This window comes from Emys orbicularis, chromosome 4, assembly GCF_028017835.1.
Source record: "Emys orbicularis isolate rEmyOrb1 chromosome 4, rEmyOrb1.hap1, whole genome shotgun sequence".
Classification (NCBI taxonomy): domain Eukaryota; kingdom Metazoa; phylum Chordata; order Testudines; family Emydidae; genus Emys; species Emys orbicularis.
In genome coordinates this window covers 158043144-158068864 of record NC_088686.1, presented here as the reverse complement: position 1 = coordinate 158068864, position 25721 = coordinate 158043144, and the positions used below count along the sequence as shown (strand labels likewise).

Below are 25721 nucleotides of genomic sequence, written 5' to 3'. Positions count from 1 at the left end.
CTCAAGACCTCAGAGAGGGCCAACCATTTTTGGACTGTTTAGTCTGGGGGGGAGGTAATCCTGCCTGTGACCAGAAAGGGGCCTGATCACCCCCCGTCCCCACATCTGAGCTTCTCCCTCTGCCCAGGGCTGAAAGCGAGGCCCAGCAAGCGTGAAACGAATCTTGAGATGGACAGAGACGATTTCAGTGGGGCAGAGAGAAAAATGCTGCACTCGGCCATGGGAGGGGGAAGGAGGCCATGGGAGAAAGGGTCTGGTGGGGGGGGGATGACTGTCAGTGCGCACCCCTCCTCTGTCCAGTTTCAGGGCTTTCTCCTTCTCTCCAGGGTGCTCCATATAGGTGGGGTGGGGGGACAGTGATCAAAATTTGGGGTCCTTTTACCAAGGGGTTCCACTTCACAAACACACCACTGCCTCAGGCTGACGGACGCTACCAACTTTCTTTGCACAGCCCCAGGGGTCAAATCACGGCTCTGCTCATGCCTGGAACAATCTCGGCCAAGCGGCATTGCCCTGATCTCTGCCTGGGCCTCTGTATCTCTGTGTGAATCAGGTTTTTACCATAGAACCCGGAGCAGCAAGGACAGGTCTTGGGGCCAATCTTATTTAACATTTTCATTAGTGACCTAGGCACAAAAATTCGGAGTGTACTAATCAAATTTGCGGATGACACACAGTTGGGAGGTATTGCCAATATGGGTGAGGACTGGAATATCATACAAGAAGATCTGGACAACCTTGAAAACTGGAGTAATAAAAATGCTAGCCCAGCCCTGGGTCCCCCCCAGCTCTGCCGGTGCCCCTCACTCCCGACCCACAGCCCCTGCCAGCCCAGCCCCCCCAGCTCTGCCGGTGCCCCTCACTCCCGACCCACAGCCCCTGCTAGCCCAGCCCTGTCCCCCAGCTCTGCCGGTGCCCCTCACTCCCGACCCACAGCCCCTGCTAGCCCAGCCCTGCCCCCCCCAGCTCTGCCGGTGCCCCTCACTCCCAACCCGCAGCCCCTGCCAGCCCAGCCCTGCCCCCCCCAGCTCTGCCGATGCCCCTCACTCCCGACCCACAGCCCCTGCCAGCCCAGCCCTGCCCCCCCAGCTCTGCCGGTGCCCCTCACTCCCAACCCGCAGCCCCTGCCAGCCCAGCCCTGCCCCCCCCAGCTCTGCCGGTGCCCCTCACTCCCGACCCGCAGCCCCTGCCAGCCCAGCCCTGGGCTCCATCCCCCCCCAGCTCTGTTCCTGTTGCTCACCCTGGTGAACAGACTCGAGCACAGACCTCGAGGTTAATTCTCCGTCTGTCTCTGATTTTTCCCCTCAGTGTCCCCTACTCTCTGCCTGTCTGTCTGCACAGACTGACTGTCTGTCCGCTCCCCCCTCAGTTTCACTTTCAGTCTCTGGGTTTGGTCACCGGATGCCGTGGGCGTGGTTGAGGGCTCTTGGCTCATTTCCGTAGAGCCCTTTGCAGAGGGGACGATTGTGTACGCGGGGGATGGTCCTGTGATTGTGGGGAACTTTCCTGGCTTTGGCCAGGCCCTAGTGGAATCATTTAGCAAAAGGCTCTAAGTCGCTCAACTCCCATAACCCAGAAGCCGGCCTGACCTCGAGAGCTCCCCTTCCCCCTCTCCGACAAGGCTGGGCCCAGGGTTCCTGGGGGGCTTGACCCCCCCCCCCAGTCTTGTTGTGGCCACTCAGGACAGGGACCAGGCCAGGTATCCGCACTCCGGGGTGCTCTGTCCACACTGGACGCTTCCCTGACCCACTGACTCACTGATCGTTGCAATCAGTTAAAACCTAATACAATTTATTAAACAGCAACTATAAGAAAGGGAAAACTGGGACAGGTTAAAGGAAACAAGGACCCCACCCTGTGGGCACAGGGACACCACACACATCCATCTCTGGGGCATCAGAAAAGGTCACTGTGTGTTCCTTACCCGTCTCAGGCCTCCCGCCAGGCCCTGGCTGTGCTGCAGGGACACCGTGGGTCAGACACCTGCTCTGGTGGTGGCCACAAGCCCTCAGGCACTAGGAGGCAGGACCCTTCTCCCCAGCATCCCACCCCTCCAGGCAAGGCCTCTTGTCTGGTGACAGCTCCCTGTGCTGGATTCTCTACCCAGGACCCCCCTTGTTCTCCCTAGCCACTCGCTGATCCCCTTAGCTCTGCCCAGCTCACAAGGAGGATGGGGCCCCGGGCTCCTGACTCCCTCATTGGCCTGCCTGCCCTGTCAATCAGGCTAACTTGGGGCACTGCCCACTCCACATTGGCCCTGGGGACTGTCAGTCTGAGGATCCTGCTTTCTCTTTGGCCCTTCCTTTTTCTTTTGCTATTGGGACAGGGCCAGCCAGAAAACCCAATAAGTTTCAGTGAGGGGCTCCTGTTGTGATGGGTGCTGCACAGACCCCAACTGAGATCGGGGACTGTTATTGACATGAAGTGTGACCGTATAGATCATTGTTTCAACTAAGATCCTATAGCTGCACCAAGTCTTGTACAAAGGAGGTCAAGTAAGGTGTCTATGAAAAGGTTGTAATTTGCTGGTTATGATTATGCTGTCTGTATGTGTGTATCAATCCATATAGAAGGAGCTTTCTTGGGAACATTCAAGGTAGCATGTAAGCAATGGCTACTCTACCTGTAAAGAGCTGAGTCATGCATGCAAGGGTAGCTCAGTGGTTTGAGCATTGCCCTACTAAACCCAGGGTTGTGAGCCCAATCCTTTGGGGGGATCATTTGGGGCAAAAATCTGTTTGGGGATTGGTCCTGCTTTGAGCAGGGGGTTGGACTAGATGATCTTCTGAGGTCCCTTCCAGCCCTGATCTTCTATGATTCTAGGCAGAGGTCCTGAAATAAAAGTATTTGGTCCAGCCATGAGGGCGGGGGACTGGACTTGAGGTCCCTTCCAGTCCTAGAATCTATGTGACTCCAAACTCCACCTGGCTGCTGTGATTTTCCACAGTAAGAACAAAGGAGTGTCCTTCCACATTTAGCTAGATTTGATTTTTTTTAAAAAAATCTTAATAAAATAGGGGATTGAGAAAGAAAGAAAGAATTGGAAATAAAACTAAATGAAAACTTCAATACCAACCCGTAGCGGGCAATGACCCCGCTCAAAAGCCACGCCCCAATCAGGCCACACCTAACCCTGTTATAAGGGCTCAGGGAGGAGCTGGGTCAGACTATCTCGAGCCTTGCAGGGAGAAGGACCGAGCTGCCTGAGAAAGAGGTACCTGAAGCAGAAGAGTGCTCTGGAAAAGGGCAAGAGGAGCTGGGGAGCTCCAGCCTGTATGTGTTCGATAATTGTCTGATCGTCCCCCCTCATGAATTCCCAAAACTGTGCAAAATTAAATAGTTAAAAATAGAAATAAGTATGGATGTTATCTGTCAAAATTATGAAAAAAATAAAATCCAATTCTGCCAAGCCTATTCATACCCAGGGCGGATGGACACCAAGTCTGTAGCTGACTTATAGTTAAAACTGATAAGTCAGTTATCTAAGCCATCACTTTGTCCAGCATGGCCATGCCCTGCTCTCAGAGCCGGCTTCCACCAGGTCGTGGCTGGCATCTGAGCCTTGGTTCACCAATAGGCCGTGAATTTTGGTTTCCTGTAAGTCAGTGCCTGGTTCATGAAAGCCAGCGAATGAGGAATTGAGAGAGAAAAAACAATGCGCCAGTAGGTCGGCATTGGCACCATAGGTGCAGCCTTGAATGGGAGCCAGGAGCCAGGAGCTGCCCCTTGCTGCCCTGCTGTGTCAGGCTGGGTTGTCCTCTTCCACCAGGGTTACTCCATGGTACTGGGGGGCTCAAAGTGTTTCTTTTAAAGCCCCAAGCTCCGGGACTCAGGTGATCACTGAGATTCTCATGGAGCCAGTTTCTCGCCCTTGTGGTACCAGAGAAAAGCTTGACATAAAGCTTCAGAAAACCAGAGGTGCATAAAGCTGCATTTTCCCCCTTTTCCCACTTCCAACCTCCCCCAAAATCACTAGGGTTTTGGCCATTGTTGTCTAGAACATTCCCTGAAATATCCTGGAGTAACCCAGGTGGGGCGGGGAGCCCCAGCGCACCCTTACTTGGCTTGCAATGACATCTGTCTGTGGGCTAAGCCCCTCACTGGCTTCCTGATCTTGGTCAAGCCATACCCATGTGGTATCACTGTGCAGCTGTTCCCCACCTGCCCCACCCCAGAACTGCCTGCATCTCTGTAGTGGGCAAGCCATCCCCTTGCAGCATTGCTGTGAGGCGGTTCCACACATGAACCTGGGGGAGTGCCAGGTCTCCAGTCCCTCCCCTTCCCGGATCTCGTCCCTCGTGTGTCACATCATCAGGTCCCCCGACTACAACGAGAACATGTTCTGGAGTTCATCCGTTCATCTCCGGGGTTCTCAAACTGGGGGTTGGGACCCCTCAGGGGGTCATGAGGTCATTACATGGGGGGGGGTTTGCGAGCTGTCAGCCTCCACCCCAAACCCCACTTGCCTCCAGCATTTATAATGGGGGGAGGGATAGCTCAGTGGTTTGAGCATTGGCCTGCTAAACCCAGGGTTGTGAGTTCAATCCTTGAGGGGGCCACTTAGGGATCTGGGGCAAAAATCAATACTTGGTTCTGCTAGTGAAGGCAGGGGGCTGGATTTGATGACCTTTCGGAGTGCCTTCTAGGTCTATGAGATCGGTATAGCTCCATATATTTAATGGTGTTAAATATATTAAACAGTGTATTTAATTAATGGGGGGGGGGTGTCGCACTCAGAGGCATTCGATGTGAAAGGGGTCACCAGTAAAAAAGTTTGAGACCCACTGGTTTACCTTGTCTTCCAGTCACTCCCGGGCCTTTCCTCAGTACCAGGTTTCTCTGCTGGACCCTACCTGCTCCAATAGTCTCTGCTCTCCCAGAGCATCCCCCACCTCTGCAGCTTCCCGCTGCCTTTTATACGGGGATTGGCTGAGCCTCCATCACAACGAGGCATGGAAGGGTTTGACTGTTATTGGTAAATTTTACTGCACACACACAAACGTTTCCATAGAGGTGAATCAAAATTTCCCAACAGGCAAAATAAGAAAAATGCTGCGTGAGAACTTCGGTTGATTTAAGGCTGTTGACTTTGTATTTGTTACATGATGCAGACAGTTTGTACTTGAATAGTTATAAAGCTTCAGCATTGTGAATCTCAGCATCTAATGTCATTATGTTATTATTAGCTGCCCCCCCATTGGATGAACCCCCATAATTTCCCACAAGTATTAACATTTAAATAGGTAAATATAGAACAAATACTTAAAATAATATTAGCTGTCAAATTTATAAAAAAATAAAATAAAAATCAAATTCTACCAAGCCTATTCATACTCCAAGTTGGCCTGTAGCCATCTTCTTGCTGACTTACACCGTTTGTAGGGTTGTGGTAGCCATGTTGGGTCAAGGATAAGAGCGAGATAAGGTGAGTGAGGGAATATCTTTTATTGGACAAAGTTCTACTGGTGAGAGAGACCTGAAGAGGAGCTCTGAGTCGCTCAAAGGCTTGTCTCTCTCACCAACAGAAATTGTGCCAATAGAAAATATTCCCTCACCCACCTTGTCTCTCGGTTAAAATTGATGCATTCAACTATCTAAGCCGTCATCTTGCCCTCCTCTCAGAATAGGCACCCCCCCAGATCATGGGCTGGCAGTTGACCTTGGACCAACAGCTTTGGTTTCCTGTAAGTCATTAGCTGGGGGATAAAGCCAGCGTGTGAGGGATCATGAAAGAGAAACCAGTGCTTCAGTAAATTGACTTTTTCACCCTTGGCACTTCCTTAAATGGGAGCTGCCCCTGCTAAACTGATTCAGCATTTCAAATTTTCTGACCTGTAGAGAAGTCCCAGGAGAAAGGACAGCCTAAAACCACCTGACCACCTCAGCTCTGCCCATTGTCCCATGGTGACCCCTGGAATGACTGATCTCCCAGAGAGACAGGTGAGCTCCGGGAGTCAGGTGAACATTGAGGTTCACATGGAGACAATTTCTGGCTCTTGTGGTTCCAGAGCGAAGGTTGAAAATTGAACTGGGGCATGACCTAAAGACTCAGAAAGCCAGAAATGCTTGAAACTGCATTTCCCCCCTTTTCCCTCTTCCAGCTGCCCCCAAATTAGTGGATTTCCAGCCCTTGGTGCCTAGAAAATTCCCAGAACTTTTGGAATGGCTCAAATGTGGTGTTCAAACACTGATGCGTAGAGAGAGAGACAGAGAAACACCATCAGGTTGTGTATCTGACCTCTGTCAGTTCGGCCAAAGACTGTGGTGGTGGGAGCCATAGACAGCCTTAAGAGTGGGGTGAAACCTTGTTACCGGTTGAGTTAAAAACCCCATTGAGGTTGTTGGGTTTGAACTCACCTTTCCATTTAGATAACCATCAGTATAGGATACTGATACAGCCCCTTGGGGGAACCTCTTCAGTGCCCCCAGGGTCCCGCTTTTCCTTCAGGGTCGGCCACACCAATGCAACTAACAAAATCATCCAAAGCCCAAGATTTGGTAGTGACGGGGGACTTCAACTATCCGGATATATGTTGGGAAAATAACACAGCGGGGCACAGACTATCCAACAAATTCTTGGACTGCATTGCAGACAACTTTTTATTTCAGAAGGTTGAAAAAGCTACTAGGGGGGAAGCTGTTCTAGACTTGATTTTAACAAATAGGGAGGAACTCGTTGAGAATTTGAAAGTAGAAGGCAGCTTGGGTGAAAGTGATCATGAAATCATAGAGTTTGCAATTCTAAGGAAGGGTAGAAGGGAGAACAGCAAAATAGAGACAATGGATTTCAGGAAGGCGGATTTTGGTAAGCTCAGAGAGCTGATAGGTAAGGTCCCATGGGAATCAAGACTGAGGGGAAAAACAACTGAGGAGAGTTGGCAGTTTTTCAAAGGGACACTATTAAGGGCCCAAAAGCAAGCTATTCCGCTGGTTAGGAAAGATAGAAAATGTGGCAAAAGACCACCTTGGCTTAACCACGAGATCTTGCATGATCTAAAAAATAAAAAGGAGTCATATAAAAAATGGAAACTAGGACAGATTACAAAGGATGAATATAGGCAAACAACACAGGAATGCAGGGGCAAGATTAGAAAGGCAAAGGCACAAAATGAGCTCAAACTAGCTACGGGAATAAAGGGAAACAAGAAGACTTTTTATCAATACATTAGAAGCAAGAGGAAGACCAAAGACAGGGTAGGCCCACTGCTTAGTGAAGAGGGAGAAACAGTAACAGGAAACTTGGAAATGGCAGAGATGCTTAATGACTTCTTTGTTTCGGTCTTCACCAAGAAGTCTGAAGGAATGCCTAACATAGTGAATGCTAATGGGAAGGGGGTAGGTTTAGCAGATAAAATAAAAAAAGAACAAGTTAAAAATCACTTAGAAAAGTTAGATGCCTGCAAGTCACCAGGGCCTGATGAAATGCATCCTAGAATACTCAAGGAGCTAATAGAGGAGGTATCTGAGCCTCTAGCTATTATCTTTGGAAAATCATGGGAGACGGGAGAGATTCCAGAAGACTGGAAAAGGGCAAATATAGTGCCCATCTATAAAAAGGGAAATAAAAACAACCCAGGAAACTACAGACCAGTTAGTTTAACTTCTGTGCCAGGGAAGATAATGGAGCAAGTAATTAAGGAAATCATCTGCAAACACTTGGAAGGTGGTAAGGTGATAGGGAACAGCCAGCATGGATTTGTAAAGAACAAATCGTGTCAAACCAATCTGATAGCTTTCTTCGATAGGATAACCAGTCTTGTGGATAAGGGAGAAGCTGTGGATGTGGTATACCTAGACTTTAGTAAGGCATTTGATACGGTCTCGCATGATATTCTTATCGATAAACTAGGCAAATACAATTTAGATGGGGCTACTATAAGGTGGGTGCATAACTGGCTGGATAACCGTACTCAGAGAGTTGTTATTAATGGTTCCCAATCCTGCTGGAAAGGCATAACGAGTGGGGTTCCGCAGGGGTCTGTTTTGGGACCGGCTCTGTTCAATATCTTCATTAATGACTTAGATATTGGCATAGAAAGTACGCTTATTAAGTTTGCGGATGATACCAAACTGGGAGGGATTGCAACTGCTTTGGAGGACAGGGTCATAATTCAAAATGATCTGGACAAATTGGAGAAATGGTCTGAGTTAAACAGGATGAAGTTTAACAAAGACAAATGCAAAGTGCTCCACTTAGGAAGAAAAAATCAGTTTCACACATACAGAATGGGAAGAGACTGTCTAGGAAGGAGTACGGCAGAAAGGGATCTAGGGGTTATAGTGGACCACAAGCTAAATATGAGTCAACAGTGTGATGCTGTTGCAAAAAAAGCAAACATGATTCTGGGATGTATTAACAGGTGTGTTGTGAGCAAGACACGAGAAGTCATTCTTCCGCTCTACTCTGCTCTGGTTAGGCCTCAGCTGGAGTATTGTGTCCAGTTCTGGGCACCGCATTTCAAGAAAGATGGGGAGAAATTGGAAAGGGTCCAGAGAAGAGCAACAAGAATGATTAAAGGTCTTGAGAACATGACCTATGAAGGAAGGCTGAAAGAATTGGGTTTGTTTAGTTTGGAAAAGAGAAGACTGAGAGGGGACATGATAGCAGTTTTCAGGTATCTAAAAGGGTGTCATAAGGAGGAGGGAGAAAACTTGTTCACCTTAGCCTCTAAGGATAGAACAAGAAGCAATGGGCTTAAACTGCAGCAAGGGAGGTCTAGGTTGGACATTAGGAAAAAGTTCCTAACTGTCAGGGTGGTTAAACACTGGAATAAATTGCCTAAGGAGGTTGTGGAATCTCCATCTCTGGAGATATTTAAGAGTAGGTTAGATAAATGTCTATCAGGGATGGTCTAGACAGTATTTGGTCCTGCCATGCGGGCAGGGGACTGGACTCGATGACCTCTCGAGGTCCCTTCCAGTCCTAGAATCTATGAATCTATGAATTGTCCATTGGACCCCAGCTGAGTTCACACGCTCCGCCTGCCGGAGATTCCCCATGGATCAGTGTCAGTTGTTCAGTTCTTGGGTCTCCCATTGTCTTGGCCAAACCTCCATTGATGTGCATCAGTTTCAGCCAGTCCTGTAACGACCCAGTCACCCCACCCCAGGCAGTAACATCACCCACACACCCCATGTTTCCCGTTCTGCCCCAAGAGCAGCTTTTAAACCCTTTTGCACCCCCGGGTAACAATGCACAGTAGAGAGGGAAACCGAGGCATACCCCAGCATCATAAATACATGACCAGAAATTCCTAGTCAATCACAGCCCCACCTCAGACAAAAGGTGGGTGTGAACCTGCCCCGGAGCTTTTGGCTGAGGGTTGTTTTAGGTAGGGGCAGGGGCAGGGGAAGAGAGATCACACAGGAGCTGCGGAGTGTTGAAAGAGAGAACAGACGAGAGCAGAGAGAGCAGCAGAGACAGGAGCCTGGAAGCACAGAGTGATGCTGGGCAAAGCTAAACAGAGAGTTTGGGGCTGTGCTGGCTAAGGGGGCTGGGAGTGGGGCAAAAAGCTAAGAAAATTTCTTCCGTTCTTGGTTCTCCTGGCCCAAGTCCTGGTTTTGGAGAAGCAGCATGACATAGGTTCCTTGCAAGTAATCAAGACGGCAGCAAAGAGAAGAGCAGATTCCAGCAATTTCTCTGTCCGGCTGGGACACCCTGAGGGCCCTGACATTTGACTATCCGCTCAGGTCAGAAAGATGCAATAACAGCCTGTGTCTCTTGGGACGGGGTTTCTGCTGAAGCAGAGCAAGCCCCTCTTCTACCACAAGAAGAGCGCCCATGCAGACGCCAGGAGACTGGCTTGATCAGAGGATGCCCATTGCTGTTTCATTTAGTCTTTTGTTAGGGTTGCCACAGTGGATCTAGTTGTTCCTCTTTCCAGGTTGTGACAATCAGACGCCCCTCGTGAAGGAGCCGTTCAGTGACTGCCCAGGTGCCCCCAGCATGGCCAGTTCAACTCGGATTGCTTTCGATTCTGCTTTCCCGAAATCAGTTGCTACCTCCGTGATTCTCAGCAGAGGTGGGGCTGGGGAACAACGACAGGTGTGTGAGGGGCCATAAACAGACTGAGATAACTGGGCATTTTAGAAGACTTTGACACTGCTTATCTCGCAGTGTGCGGGGTGAGTGGCGGCAAAATGTACATTTCTGGAGTTTCATAGCCCAGCCAGCTTGGCGATGCCTATAATTGCCGGAGTGTTTCCTTCATTCCCCGGCAGTGCTTGGGCATCGCCGGGCTGGGAGCTGCACTGTCTAGTCTCCATCTGCCGATAGCATCTCGGGAGGCTGCTCCTTGGACGACAGCATCATGGGTCATCTGTGTTCCCCACTAGCCATGTTGCTGCTGGCTCTGCCCCTGCAGGAGGGTGAGGAAGGGGACCACTCCACGTGCTGCTTCCTTCCTTCCTTGGTGACATACAGGGCCAGGGGATAGGAGTGGGAGAGCAGAGTCCCCCAGGGAGAGGGGAGGGGTGGGAGGGTGTGAAACATGGAAAGACAATAGTGACCGCCTGTGACTTGGTCCCTGGGGTGCAACCTGGACTGTGGAACCACTGAGTCCTCCCAAACACACCAACCGGTGGTGCCTCTCACACTGATGTCAAGCTACAAGCCTCTGACAGGCACCGCACTTACACAGCCATCCACAAGCAGGGACACACCCAGCTCAGTGACATGAATGCTTTCACAAGCCACTCAAGAACCCTCAATGGAGGGGTTCCAGCCAATTCCCCACAGCTCCCCAGCCTTCACGTTGTGTGAGGTTATGAGCTATTTCTGTGTATGTTACTGAAAGCTGCTGTGAGGTTGGGGGCACCCACAGCTAGCCTTTCGGGTACAACAATGGAATAGGCAGAGAGAGCCAGACAGTGTTAATGGCTCATCAACACCCATCAAGGAAAGGATCCCCTATCCCAGAGACCGTATACAATTGAGGCTGGTTGACCTATGGGGACTGCCTGATCCCCACGTCACAGCAAAGAATGTTTCCAGCAAGCTGGAAGAAACTAGAAAAGAACAGGAGTGACATCATCACCTGGCCTCACTTCTCCATCCCCCAGACTCAACATCTGGAGGACAAAGCCTTTGACCTGGGGAAGAGTGGACCCCCGGTTTGTACCATCTGTCAGGGTGAGACGCTGCTTGATTGAAATCCTGTTTAGTTTGTAGAATTCTGACTGCAAATTTATTTTTATTTCTTAAGTAATCAAATTTGATTGTTACGCTTGCCACTTATAATCACTTTCAATCTATTGTTCTGTAGTTGATAAATCTGAAGGAAGTTCAGAGCCAGTGACTCTCCACCATCCGGGATGTCTATAGACCCTCCCTTGGCAGTGGGGGTGGGCCACACATTGCTGGCGTCTGTGGGATGCGGCTGGGAGAGGCTGGTGGAAGGAAGCACGTGGGTGCTGTGGGGATTGGTAGGTCGGGTAGCGCAGGCCTATATCCAGCCCTTTCTGCGGCTCTGCAGCGCCCCTTGCAGGTGACTGGGAAGCTGATGGGGACGGGCCCTGCAGCTGCTTTGATTTTGGGATTCATGCTCTGAAAATCATCAATACATTGGTTCTGCAAATTCTGTCTCCTGCCGGCAGCAGCCACGACCTTCCCCACAACAGCTGGTGCCGCCTCCCACTAGGACCAGTCCTGCCACCCCCACAGCCTCCCACTGGCTCCGCGGCTTGGTATTAGCTGTGGGATGGCAGAGTGTGGGCACCACCCATCACACTGGGCAATGCAGAGATACCCCAACCGATCTCGGTGCCCCATTACACTGGGTGCTGCAGAGACGGACCATGAACGGGGTGGGATGTGTCAGCCAGGGCTGGAGTAGGGGGGTGAGGGTGTGAACTTATGGGGGATGGGGCCCAAGTGAAGGAGCAACTGCAGGGCAAACAATAAAGCTGCTCTGGGTTCGGCGGCGAAGGGTGTTTCTATATACACCCCCATATTCCACCCCTCCCATGCTTACTCCTCTGAAACCTAATCATTGCGGAGGCAGGAGATCTCTCTGGGGCTCCCAGCAGTTGCCGGCAGGTATCACAGGCAGCAGCCTCCCATCCTGCTCTCCCTCATTGGCCTGCAGCAGTCGGAAAGTTCTGCGATGCTTCCGTTTGCACTCTAAGCAAATGGGCGGCGCCGGCAGGTCCCTGGAAGTGGAGGGGAACAGGGCTACCACAGCTCAGGTGTGGAAGAACAGGCCAGCTGTGGGGATTCTGACCCCAGAGCACTGGCCACCCATGGGCACCAAGCACCAGACAGACGGCCCGGCCTGGCTACCTCCAGAAAGGGGACGATCCTGGGAAAACCTGGGCAGGTGGGCACCCGACTGGGGATGGCCCCACAGAGCAGGCCTGACTCACAGCCCTGATTTCTCCTCCCAATCGGGATGGCCCGGCAAGGACCAAATCCCGTCTAAGCCACACAGGCCGAAATGGGCCAGAGGTGCACGAGCATCCTGCCGCCGGCTGGGCTGTGAACGTGCTCTTCTCACAATTGGGGTGCCATGATGTCCTCAGCATCAACACACGCAGCTGGGGTCCGGCCTACATCGTCCCCCACTCCAATGAGGTGCCTCCAGCTGGTTTTATAATGCGCTGCCTCGAAGCCAGGAGCTGTTTGCTCCGCAGGCTGGAGACTGAACTGGGGTGTCCCGACCCAGGGCTCATGTGGGCGTGGCTTTGTGGAAAAAGCACGTGTCACCCTGAGATAGCTTGGAGCAGCCCTTGTTCATCTCATGTAGGTGTTCATTCTGAAACCTACTGACACATGGTAGCCACCTATAATTTGGGGTGGTGCATGGACATAATGGGAGGAGCTATGGGACAGTGGGTAAGGATTGCATTTCAGCCCTATTTCTGTTCCCTGCACAGGAGCTGAGGAGGGTCACGACCAGCTTGGGAAAGAGCCAGGTCTCCTGGGTTCTATCCCCGGCTCTGGGAGCGGAATGGGATCTAGAGAGTTAGAACAGGGGGAGATGTGAGCTTTTCCCCATGTTAACATGGCTCCCCTGCTGTGTGCAGTGCAAAAAAATGGAGTCCACATCTGCGGAAGATCCCTTATCTGACCTCAGTGAGTGGTGTTAGCTGCCCACTGCTTTGATCCATGAGTAACCCAGGAGTGTCTGTGTGTGTGTGACGGGGGGTGGTAGGTGGCCCTTACCTGGCTTGCAGTGACACTTGTCTGTGGCCCCCTGTGTTCAGATTTATACCCTGAGTCCATGTGCTTGTACAACACAAGTCCAGGCACGTCTGGGGGGGCATTACTGAGTCTCCAGCCAAGAAAGATTGAGCAATTCCTCTGGTGTGACCTTAGGAAGGTGAGTCATTGCATTGTAGTTCTCTTGCTGGACAACAGCTGTTGATGGGCTGATTGACACCTCACCAGGGTGTTGGTTACTTTCCTTGTTATTGCCTCTGGGGAGCTAATATCTGGCTCATTCCCCAACTTACAGCATGTTTTAGTGACAACCATACAACACAATTCTCATAACTTCATATGCATTAATGATATATATATGTGGATAGAGAAAAGATCCAAACCTATACTGACCTGGCAATGTGGCTGGCCCTTTGGGGTCAAAAAACATTTTGTATATATGAGTGGAGTTTTTAAATAACTTCTCATTTTACTGGATCAAAGACCGGAATGAAATAAAGGGGGCTGTGTGATTGCTTTTTTGGTTCTTGATAACCAGTGTGGGGGATCAGAAGCACAGTTTGTGACTGGTTGGGGAGATTCACTTCAGTGTTACCCACCAGTGTTGGGAGAATCTGCTCTCCCCTTTTGCAGCCTGCCCTGCCCTTGGCATTTCAAGTGAGGCCTGTCCTAGGCACCCCTGGTCACACCCATAATATTGTGCAACTGTGAAAATTTAAGTTGGCAAAAATTGACAAAGATGCTTAAAAATAAACACTGATCTTAGTCATAGAAATGAGAACAAAACTAAAAATCAAATTCTGCCAAGCTTATTTGTAAAGCATTAACTTTTCAATTGTAACATTTTCAGGCATTAAATAATTGTCTGACTCTCCCATGATTTCCCTGCAACTGTAAAAATTTAAATAGATAAAAATTGGGGGGGGGGGGGGACTTAAAATAATATTATCTGTCAAATTTATAAAAAATCAAAAATAAATCCTACACAGTGTATTCATACTTAAGGTTGGCCTTTAGCCACCTGCTTGCTGACTTACAGTTAAAGTTGCTGTTTGCAGGATTGTTGTACCCGTAATGGCACCAGGATAAGAGTGAGATAAGGTGAGTGAGGTAATATCTTTTATTGGACCAAGTTCTACTGGTGGGAGAGACCTGAAGAAGAGCTCTGTGTGGCTCAAAAGCTCGTCTCTCTCACCAACAGAAGTTGGGTCAATAGAAGATATTCATTCACCCACCTTGTCTCTCAGTTAAAATTGATACAATCAACTATCTAAGCCATCATCTTCCCTTCTTCTCAGAACAGGAACACCTGGCATTTACACCTTCACTGACCTTGGACCAAGAGTTTTGGTTTCCCGCAAGTCAATAGCTGGGGGATTAAAGCCAGTGTAGGAGTGATCGTGAAAGAGAAACCAGTGCCCCAGTAAGTTGACTTTGGCACCCTTGGAGCTGCCTTGATAGGGGGCTGCCCCTGCTAAACTGATTCAGCATTTCAAATTTTCTGACCTGTAGAGAAGTCCCAGGAGAAAGGACAGCCTAAAACCACCCCAGCATATCAGCTCTGCCCATTGTCCCATGGTGACTCCTGGAATGTCTCCCAGACAGACAGGTGAGCTCTGGGAGTCAGGTAACCATTGAGATTTACAGACAGTTTCTAGCTCTTGTGGTTCCAGAGCGAAGCTTGAAAATTGAACTGGGGTGTGACCTAAAAGCTCTGAAAACCAGAGGTGCATGAAGCTGCTCTTCCCCCCTTTTCCCTCTTCCATCACCCCCAAAGTCAGTAGGGTTCTGGCCATTGGTGCCTAGAACATTCCCAGAACGTTTGGAATGGCTGAGATGTGGTGTTCAAACGCTATCACGTTACAGACAGAGAAACACCATCGGATTGTGTATCAGGCCTCTGCAAGCTCGGCCAAAGACTGTGGTTGTGGGAGCCATAGATAGCCTTAGGAGCTGGGTGAAACCCTGTTACGGGTTGAGTTAAAACCCCATTGAGGTTGTTGGGTTTGAACTCACCCTTCACTTCAGATAACTGTAGGTATAGGTGTGACGATGTATCCCATAATGCTTTATGGGAATGTGACATAACTGGAGTTCGTTTTATGCTACATGTGCCATGTAACATATCTCTGCAAAGTTTATGGTTTACTGAATCTATTCACCCTATTTGTACACATATATCATTTTTGTACTTGAAGTTATTAATATTGGCTGTATACTTGCTTGATTTCTAAGTAAGCTTTGTGAGGCATTTGGTCAGCTTCTTTAGAAAGGAATTCACAAAGTTAAGTGCCCAATCAAGAAACACTTAAAGAACAACGCATCTTGGAATGCTCCAATCCACATAAGAAGACTTCCTGGAGACATACAAGATACCATGTGGGCAATGGCTTCTGCCTGTAAAAACTGTGAGTCATGCATGGACATGTGACTTGCCCAGGTGACTCCAGAACTCCATCTTGGAGCTGGATTTTGCATAGGAGTGAGGAGACAGGTCTCCACCCACAAGAGAAAGTCTATTTAGGCCTGTGGGAGACCCCTCCATTTTGTCTTCAGCTGGCTAAAGAGAGAGCCTCTCCACCCCCCAGGATACCTGAAAGAAACTGGAACAAAGGACAGTAACTGCAAGGGGTGTGAGTGATTGCGGGACCCAGACTAGCAGGAGACTAGTCTGTAAAAGGAAGCTTACTGGAACTGGTGAAATCTTATCTGTATTCAGTTTCTTACTGATTTAGACATGGACTTACATGTTTTATTTTATTTTTCTTGATAATTCACTTTGTTCTGTCTGTTACTACTTGAAATCACTTAAATCCTACTTTCTGTATTTAATAAAATCACTTTTTACTCATTAATTAACCCAGAGTATGTATTAATACCTGGGGGAGGGGGGGGGGACACAAGCAGCTGTGCATATCTCTCTATCGGTGTTATAGAGGGTGAACAATTGATGAGTTTACCCTGTATAAGCTTTATACAGGGTAAAATGGATTTTTTTGGGTTTAGACCCCATTGGGAGTTGGGCATCTGAGTGTTACAGACAGGAACACTTCTGTTAGCTGCTTTCAGTCAAGCCTACAGCTGTTAGGGGACGTGGTTCAGACCTGGGTCTGGGTTTGCAGCAGGCTAGAGAGTCTGTCTCAAACCAGGCAGGGCACTGAAGTCCTAAGCTGACAGGGCAGGAAAGCAGGGGCAGAAGTAGTCTTGGCACATCAGTTGGCAGCTCCCAAGGGGGGTTCTGTGATCTAACCCGTCACAATAGGCTCCTGTCCTGGGGTCACAGGATCGGTGCTACACCCTGGCTTTGATACAGAGTCTTACAGGACCCTCTTTAATGCCCCCAATCCCAAAGGGGTCCCCCTTTTCCTTTGGGGTTGGCCACATGGTCGCAATGATCCATTGTCCAAGGGACCCCAGCTGAGTTCACAGGCTCTGCCTGCTGGAAATCCCCAGGGATCAGTGTCAGTTATTCAGTCCTTAGGGCTCCCATTGTCTTGGCCAATGGGTCAATTTCAGCCAGTCCTGTAATGACCAAGTCACCCCACCCCAGGAAGTGATGTCACTCACACACCCTATGTTTCCTATTCTGCCCCAAGAGTGGCTTTTTAACCCTTTTGCGCACCCTGGGTAACAATGCACTGTAGAGAGGGAAACTGAGGCATGCTCCAGCATCATAAATATATGATCGGAAATTCCTAGTCAATCATTGCCCCACCTCAGACAAAAGGTTGGTGTGAACCTGCCTTGGAGCTTTTGGCTGAGGGTCGTTTTAGGCAGGGGCAGGGGCGGGGGAAGAGAGATCACACAGGAGCTGAGGAGAGACGAAAGACAGAACAGAGGAGAGCAGAGAGTGCGGCAGAGGCAGGAGCCTGGCAGCACGGCGTGACGCTGGGAAAAGCTAAACAGAGAGTTTGGGGCTGTGCTGGCTAAGGGGGCTGGGAGTGGGGCAAAAAGCTAAGAAGACTCCTTCCCTTCTTGGTTTGGAGAAGCAGGACGATATAGGTTCCTTGCAAGTAAACAAGACGGCAGCAAAGAGAACAGCAGACTCCAGCAGTTTCTCTGTCCATCAGGGACGCCCTGGGGCCCTGACCTTTGACTAGCCACTTGGGTCAGAAAGATGCAACAACAGCCTGTGTCTCTTGGGACGGGATTTCAGCTGAAGCAGAACAAGCCCCTCTTCTACCACAAGAAGAGCGCCCACGGGGGCACCAGGAGTCTGGCTTGATCAGTGGGTGCCCTTCACTGCATCATTTAGGCCAGGGGTTCTCAACCTTTTTCTTTCTGAGGCCACCTGCCCATGGCCCACCTGTGCCACAATAACTGGTTTTCTGTATATAAAAGCCAGGGTCGGTGTTAGGGGATAGCAAGCAGGGCCCCATGGGGCTCAGCATATCTATATTGCTCGGGCTTCAGTTTCAGCCCCGAGTGGCGGGGGTCAGGGCTCACGTTTCAACCCCATGTGGTGGGGCTTTGGCTTTCTACCCTGGTGAGTTTAATGCTGGCCCTGCTTGGTTGCCCCCTGAAACCTGCTTGCACCACCCCCGGGGGCCTTGGACCTCTGGTTGAGAGCCACTGGTTTAGGCAGTTGTTAGGGTTCTAACAGTGGATCTGATTAATCCTCATTCCAGGACGTCAGAATCAGATCCCACCCAGTGGCCTTGCTTGGGAGCCATTCAGTGACTGTCCATGTGCCCCGGGCATCGTCAGCTCAGCTCAGACCCCGTTCGGCCCTGCTTTCCCTGAAGTCAGTTGCTCCATGACTCCCAGCAGAGCTGGGACTGCGGGGGAACAAACACAGGTGTGTGAGGGGCCATCAAGGAACAAAGGTAACAGGATGTTTCAAAGGACTTTGACACCTCTTATCTCACAGCACGGGGGAGGGGTGTGTGTGAGGAGCAGCAAAATTTACATTTCTGGCCTTCCATAGCCCAGCCTGCGTGGGGATGCCTATAAATGCCAGCCTGGTACCTTCATTCCCCGGCAGTCCTTGGGCATTGCTGGGCTGGGAGCTGCACCGAGTCCAGTCGCCCTCTGCCGATAGCATCTGGGAAGGCTGCTCCTTGGACCACACCATGAGGGGGTGTCTGGGTTCCCCACTGGCCGTGTTGCTGCTGGCGCTACCCCTGCTGGAGGGTGAGGCAGGGGAACACCGTGCCCTCTGCTTCCTTCCTTCCTTGGCGACATACAGGGCCAGGGGGGATAGGAGTCAGAGAGCAGAGCCCCCCGGGGAGAGGGCAGGGGTGGGAGGGCATGAAACACGGAGAGACAACAGTGACCTGCCGTGAGCTGCAGTGAAGGCAGCCGAAGGGTAAGAGATGGAAGCAGAGAAAACTGAACAGGGCACCTCTGAGGGGATTGTGTGGGATGATCCTGCCTCCGGTGGGGACACATCAGATGGGCCTGGATGGGACATCTCCATCTTCACTGGGGGAGCAGAGAAGGGGGCAGCAGAATCCACCTGCCCTCTCATTAGCAGCATCACAACTCCCATCCCAGCCCCCAGAACTGGGACAAGAGTCTGTGGGGTAACCCCTCCCCCCAGCCTGACCCCTGTAGCTCCTGCCTTATCTGTTGGCTCCCCTGCCTCTCGCTTCCCTGGCCAGCTGCGGAGCAGAACCCGGGTCCCCCAGGTAAGAAACAAGCTCTCGACAAGCCCCATAAACCCCCCTCACAGCGAGCGGCTTCATCAGAAAAGCCGGCTACCTTGTGACCTAATAGGGAGCATAAGGGAACTGGAGATGGGATGGGAACAGGGGATTCTTGGGTTTTATCCCTGGCCCTGGGAGGGGAGTGGGGTCTAGTGGTTTGAGCATGAGGCTCCGAGTCAGAACTCCTGGATTCGCTCCCCGGCTTTGGGAGGGGAGTGGGGGCTGTTGTGTTAGAGCAGGGGGGCTGAGAGCCAGGACTCCTGGGTTCTCTCCCCAGCTCTGGGAGGGGAGTGGGGGCTGTTGGGTTAGAGCAGGGGGGCTGGGAGCCAGGACTCCTGGGTTCTCTCCACAGCTCTGGGAGGGAAGTGGGGGCTGTTGTGTTAGAGCAGGTGGGCTGGAAGCCAGGACTCCTGGGTTCTCTCCCTAGTTCTGGGTAGGAGATGTGTGTGTTGTCACATGTTAACATGGCTCCCTGGTTTGTGCAGTGTCCAGCCGTATCCTGGGAGGACAGGATGCCCAGGAGAGTCAATGGCCCTGGCCTGTCAGTGTGCAAGTAAATGGCAGCCACGTCTGTGGAGGATCCCTCGTCTCAACCCAGTGGGTGGTGTCAGCTGCTCACTGCTTCAATCTGTAAGTAACCCAGGCAGTGGGTGATGACTCTTCCCTGGCCTCCTGCTGTGCAGCTGTTCCCCAGCTGCCCCTCCCCAGAGGTGGCTGCATCTCAGCATTTCACTATCTTCCCCTTTTCCTTTTCTCTTCTCCAGCTCTGTGCCCTATTCCCAGTACCGTTTGGTGCTGGGGGCGCACCAGCTCCTCAATCCCTCCCCAAATCAGATCCTGGCCGAGGTGCAGAAGATCATCCCCCACCCCAGTTACAATAGCAAGAGCTCCCTTGCTGACATCGCCTTGGTGAGGCTGAAGGAGCCGGTGGCAACCACGAAGTTCATCGGGCCCATCTCACTGCCTGGGGCCTCCCGTCAGTTCCCCGTGGGGAAGATGTGTTCGGTCACCGGTTGGGGTGATGTTGGAGCGCACAGTACGTATTGGAAGACTCAGAGAGGGAGCTGGGAGGCCGTAGGTGTTTGGGGGCTGGAAGGAGCATCTCCCCAAACTCCAGGATCTGGGCAGCCCCTGGGAGGAGCTGGGGTCATGGACAGTGTGACCATCTCAACTGACTTCCTGGATAGCACAGGCCAGAGAAGGTCCCTGAATGAATTGCTGCTCAAATCATGGCAGGTGTCTTCGATGGCCATCCCATCTGGATTTACAAATTGTCCGTGATGGAGAATCTACCATGACCCTTGGTAAATTGTTCCCAGGGTTAATCGCCCTCCCCGTTAAAAACTGACACCTTATCTCAAGTCTGAGTTTGTCTGGCTTCAACTTGCAGCCATTGGGTTTTGTTACACCTTCCTCTGCTAGGCTGAAGCGTCCATGATGAAATATTTGTTCCCCAGGTTGGTATTTATAGACTGGGATCAAGCCCCCACCTTAACCTTCTCTCTCTTAAGCTAAAGGGGTCCTCTAAGCAGCCATATCAGGGCTGTGTGTGGGAGGGGGGGCGGGGGGGGGGGGAGCCTGCCCCCGGCTGGAAGGGATCAGGCCATGTGTGTGTGTGTATGTGTGTGTGTGTGTGTATCCCTGCCCTCAGCTGGAAGGGATCAGGCCCTGTGTGTGTGTGTGTGTGTGTGTGTGTGTGTGAAGATTCCTTGTGGTGCAGAGAACACACTCATCTGAGCCTCCTGGAGGAGACCCCCACATGTCAGTCAGCACGTCCCAGTCATGCACACAGGGTCACGCCTGCACTCGGCTGTTGTAGGAGATAGTCGCACACACAACACACACATGTGATGACTTAGATCCCTGCACACGCAGAAATATGCTTTGACAGCCAGACTTGTCTCCGGAATGGCACAGGCAGGGGGGAAGTGCCCACGGGCACAAATGCCACATCCGGACCCCAGTGCGCTGGGTGCAGGGAGCTGGTGGAATAACCCTGCTGCACCCCCGGTTTTCTCCCTCCAGAGCCATACTCCAAGATCCTGCAGCAGTTGGAGGTTCCCATCCTCAGTACAGCGACCTGCAACGGGCATTACAACCCATTTGTTCCAGGCGCAGAGGTGGATCCAGTGAAAAGCGACATGATCTGCGCTGGATACATGCACAGCAACAAGGGATTCTGCAAAGTGAGAGCCTTTCCTCCCAGCTGATTGTGTGTATTACAACACTGCTGCCCAGACCCCGACCGAGATCAGGTCCCCTCTTATGCCAGGCACTCTCTGGATCCTTAGTTTTCTACCTGTGACCTCCACTCCTGGCCCTGTTATTCCTTAGTTGTCCCCCGTTTTCAGTCCTGGGTCCAGTGGCTCCTCTCACAAGGCTGGGGGAGGGGCCTTTAGATGCAGGTGGGCTTGTGCCTGCCCACTTCCCGGAATCTAAATAAGGCCAGGCACTGCACAGACCCTGACCAAGATCAGGGTCCCCGTGTGCCAGGCGCTGCCCAGACCCTGACTGAGATCAGAGCCGCCTTGTGCCAGGCTCTGGACAGACCCTGACCAAGATCAGGGTCCCCGTGTGCCAGGCGCTGCCCAGACCCTGACTGAGATCAGAGCCGCCTTGTGCCAGGCACTGCCCAGACCCCGACCAAGATCAGGGCCTCCTTTGTGCCAGGCGCTGCCCAGACCCTGACTGAGATCAGGGCCCCATAGTACCAGCTGATGCCCAGAGCCCTCTGACAGAGGTCGCTGCTCCTGTTGCTCAGACCGAGTATGTTCTGTGACCCTCATCCGGTTTTTGCTGTCACAGTGACAGCGATGGGAATTGGGGCCCTGACCCCCCATTTCCCTCTCTCTCTCTAGGGTGACTCCTGGAATCCTCTGGTCTGTCAACAGGACGGCACCTGGTACCTGGCTGGAGTCCTCAGCTCGTTCATGAACAGCATCACGAATGAAGTCATCTGTTTGGAGGCTGGTTACCCCGGGGTCTTCACTCAGGTGACAGCCTTCGACAGCTGGATCCAGCGGCATGTGAACAGTGTGGGACCCGCTGCCAGCGCTTCTCCAGCATCCTGATACTCACCGCCATCCTCCTCACAGCCCTGTGAGCCACGCATGGACCTGCCCCAGGCACTGCCAGGGCCACCCGTCCCGTGGATGGCCATAGGCCCCGCTTGGCACCGTGTTTGGGCTCCGCGTTGCTGGGGTCTCTGGGATGCGGCTGCGAGAGGCTGGTGGATGGAAGCACAGGGGCGCTATGGGGAGGTGAGGGCAGAGGGTGAAGGGGTTTTATCCAGCCCTTCCTACAGCTCCGCAGCGCCCCCTGGGGGTGACTGGGAAGCCGACGGGGAAGGGCCCCGCAGCTGCTTTGTTCCCACGACTCGTACTCTGAAAACTGTCAATAAATTGACTTTTCTAATTGTGTCTCCGCCTGGTAACAGCCACGACCAGCTCTGCAGCAGCCGGCGCCGGCTCCCACGGGCTCCGCGGCTCGGGATTAGCTGTGGGGTGGCACAGTGCGGGCGCTGCCCATCGCGCTCGGTGCTGCACAGACACACCTGACTGAGCTTGGGGCCCCCTCGCACTGGCTCCGTGGCTCGGTATTAGCTGTGGGGCGGCACAGTGCGGGCGCTGCCCATCGCGCTCGGTGCTGCACAGACACACCTGACTGAGCTTGGGGCCCCCCTCCCACTGGCTCTGTGGCTCGGTATTAGCTGTGGGGCGGCACAGTGCGGGCGCTGCCCATCGCGCTCGGTGCTGCACAGACACACCTGACTGAGCTTGGGGCCCCCCTCCCACTGGCTCTGTGGCTCGGTATTAGCTGTGGGGCGGCACAGTGTGGGCGCTGCCCATCGCGCTCGGTGCTGCACAGACACACCTGACTGAGCTTGGGGCCCCCCTCCCACTGGCTCCGTGGCTCGGTATTAGCTGTGGGGCGGCACAGTGCGGGCGCTGCCCATCGCGCCGGGCGCTGCACAGACACACCTGACTGAGCTTGGGGCCCCCTCGCACTCGGCGCTGCAGAGAACAGGGTCAGGATGTGTCAGCCAGCGCTGGAGGAGGGGGGTGAGGGGGTGAATTTATGGGGGATCGGGCAAAGGGAAGGAGCAACTGCAGGACAAACGATAAAGCCGCATTCAGGGGAGGGGGTTGTTTCTATAGCCCCCCTGCCCATATAGCTCCCTCCCCACTCTTCCTCCTCTGGCACACAAAATGTTACAGGGGGTTCTCCGGAAAAAATCCCTAATGGCGGACAGAGCTGTGCTCAGGGATGTCTGGCAGCACGGGGCCAGCAGCCCGGAGCCCCTGGACTTCCAAGAGCTAAGCAGATCAAAGCAAACATCTCTATCACACTGAGGAGATTTAAACGTCAAGACTCCTTATAAGAAATGGAAAGGGAGGTGGATATTTTTTCCTCTTTTTCAAATGAAATAGGCAGCTAGTCTTGTTTTTAAAATTCTGATGAAGAACAAGTTGAAGCTTTGTTGTAGCATGCGTTGTTTGCCTGGACTGCTCAAAACCTGAATGCTTGTGTAGGAGGAACTCTTTGAGTTGGTTTCTTAAATACCTTCCTGCTGTTTCACATCTGATACTCCTTGATGAAACATAGGAGCCTTGTCTTATGACAGGCTTAGTCAAAGTGACACAAGCTACGAAAGTGAGATCTTGGCAGAGTGTTGCCGTTTTCATAGTGTAATAAAACTACTGTAATGATAAATAAGTAATAATAGTGTGTAATAAGCATGTCATAAAAACAAATGTTATATTTCCAAAATCACCGCTTTTCTAATTTATACTCAGGTAAAGGAGAAAATCCCTGGAAATATTCATCCTTAGAAGGGGTTTCATGAGACTTGACATTTTAGTGAAAGGGGTTCACAGGTTGTTAAAGTTTGGGAACCACTACTGTAGAGGCGGGAAATCTCTCTGGTGCCACCAGCTGCTGCCGGCAGGTATCACAGGCCGCAGCCTCCCGCCCTGCTCTCCCTCTTTGGCCTCCAGCAGCTTCTGTTTCCAGTCTGAGCAAATGGGCTGCGTGGGCAGGTCCACAGAAGTGGAGGGGAGCAGGGGGCCGCCACTGCTGGGGTGCAGAAGAATAGGCCAGCCTGGGGGATCCTGACCCCAGAGCACTGGCCAGCCATGGACACCATGGGACAGATGGCTTGGCCTGGCTACCTCCAGAAAAGGGACGATCCCAGGAAAACCTGGGCAGGTGGCCACCCGACTGGGGATGGCCCCCCAGGCCAGCCTGAGTCGCAGCCCTAATTTCTCCTCCCCACGGGAATGGCCTGGCTAGGACCAGATCTTGGGCTAAACCGTGCAGGCTGAAATGGGCCAACAGAACATGAGCATCCTGCCACCGGCTGGGCTGCGAATGGGCAGCTCTCACCATGGGGGGGGGGGGGCAGGGAGAGGAGATGAGGGCCTGGGAGCTTTTGCTTTCACTTTTGTGGAAATCAGAGATTTAAACAGGAAAACGCTGGGCTCCGAGCTAGAGAACCACGGGACCGGAGACAAGGACTCAGAGGTGCCGTGGCTTCCTCAACCTCAACACATGCAGCTGGGATCTGGCCAAAATCAGCCCCCACTCCAGTGGAGTGCCTCCAGCTGGGTTTATAACCCGCTGCCTCGACGCCAGAGACTGTTTACTCTGCTGGCTGGAGGCCAAGCTGGGCTGTCCCGACCCAGGGCTCATATGGGCTTCACTGAGTGGAAAAAGATCATGTCACCCTGAGAGAGCTTGGAGCAGCCCTCGTTCATCATATGCTGGTGTTCATTCTGAAACCTTCTTGCACGTGGTAGCCACCTATGATGTGGGGTGGAGACTAAGGGAGGAGCTATGGGACAGTGGGCGAGGCTTGCGTTTCAGCCCTATTTCTGTTCCCTGCACAGGTGCTCAGGAGAGTCAAGACCAGCCAAGAAATGAGTCAGGGCTCCTGGGTTCTATCCCCAGCTCTGGGAAGGGAATGGGGACTAGTTGGTTAGAACAGGGGGAGATGTGAGCCTTGTCCCATGTTAACATGGCTCCCCTGCTGTGCAAAGATCCCTCATATGAGACCAGAGGGTGGTATCTGCCACCCACTGCTTCGCTGCATGAGTAACCCAGTTGGGGGGCCCAGGTTGCCCTTACATGGCTTGCAGTGTCATCTGTCTGTGGCTTCAACCCCCTCACTGACTTCCTGCTCTTGCTCAAGCCATCCCCATGTTGTTGTGCAGCTGTTCCCCTACTGCCACACCCCAGAGCTAGCTGCATCTCAGCCCTGGGAGAGCCATCCCCATGTGGTATCACTGTGCAGCTGGTCCCCAGTTGCTCCACCCAGAGCTGGCTGCATGTCAGTGCTGAGGGAGCCAGCCCATTGCAGCGTTGCTCTGTGGCTGATCCTCATCTGCTCCGCCCCAGAGCTGGCTGCATTTTTGTCTATGGTCACAGTCTATCTTCCTCCATTGCTCGGTATTTTCTTTCTTGTCTCTCAGCTCTTTCCCTGTTTCTGCATGACCTCCCCACCCAGATCTTGTCCCTCGTGTGTCACATCATCATCCACCGCAACTTCACGAGAACACTTTCTGGAGTTCATCTGTTTACCCCATTGTCCAGTCACTCCCGGGCCTTTCCTCAGTTCCAGGTTTCTCTGCTGGACCCTACTTGCCCCAACAGTCTCTGCTCTCCCAGAGTATCCCCCCACCTCTGCAGCTTCCCGCTGCTTTTTACAGGAGAACAGCTGAGCAAGGGTTCAATTATTATCGGTAAACCTCAGTTTCACTGCACACACACAAACATTTCCATAGAGGAGAATCAAAATTTACCAACTGGCAAAATCAGACAAATGCTGCGTGAGAACTTCTCTTGATTTAAGGCTGTTGACTTTGTATTTGTTACATGATACAGACAGTTTGTACTTGAATAGTTATAAAGCTTCA

General features: G+C 52.1%; 1 protein-coding gene and 1 pseudogene across 1 annotated transcript; one reads left to right on the top strand and one right to left on the bottom strand.

Annotated features, from left to right (window-relative positions):
- The window catches only part of LOC135877976 (RING finger protein 112-like), a 1138053-nt pseudogene that overhangs the window by 4954 nt on the left and 1107378 nt on the right, over positions 1-25721 (bottom strand).
- LOC135877143 (serine protease 27-like) lies at positions 18103-21878 on the top strand. The gene is made up of 6 exons (XM_065402488.1): positions 18103-18292; positions 18763-18789; positions 19293-19437; positions 19572-19843; positions 20833-20993; positions 21666-21878. Exons 1-6 carry the CDS (start codon positions 18103-18105, stop codon positions 21876-21878), a joined length of 1008 nt encoding a protein of 335 aa, XP_065258560.1.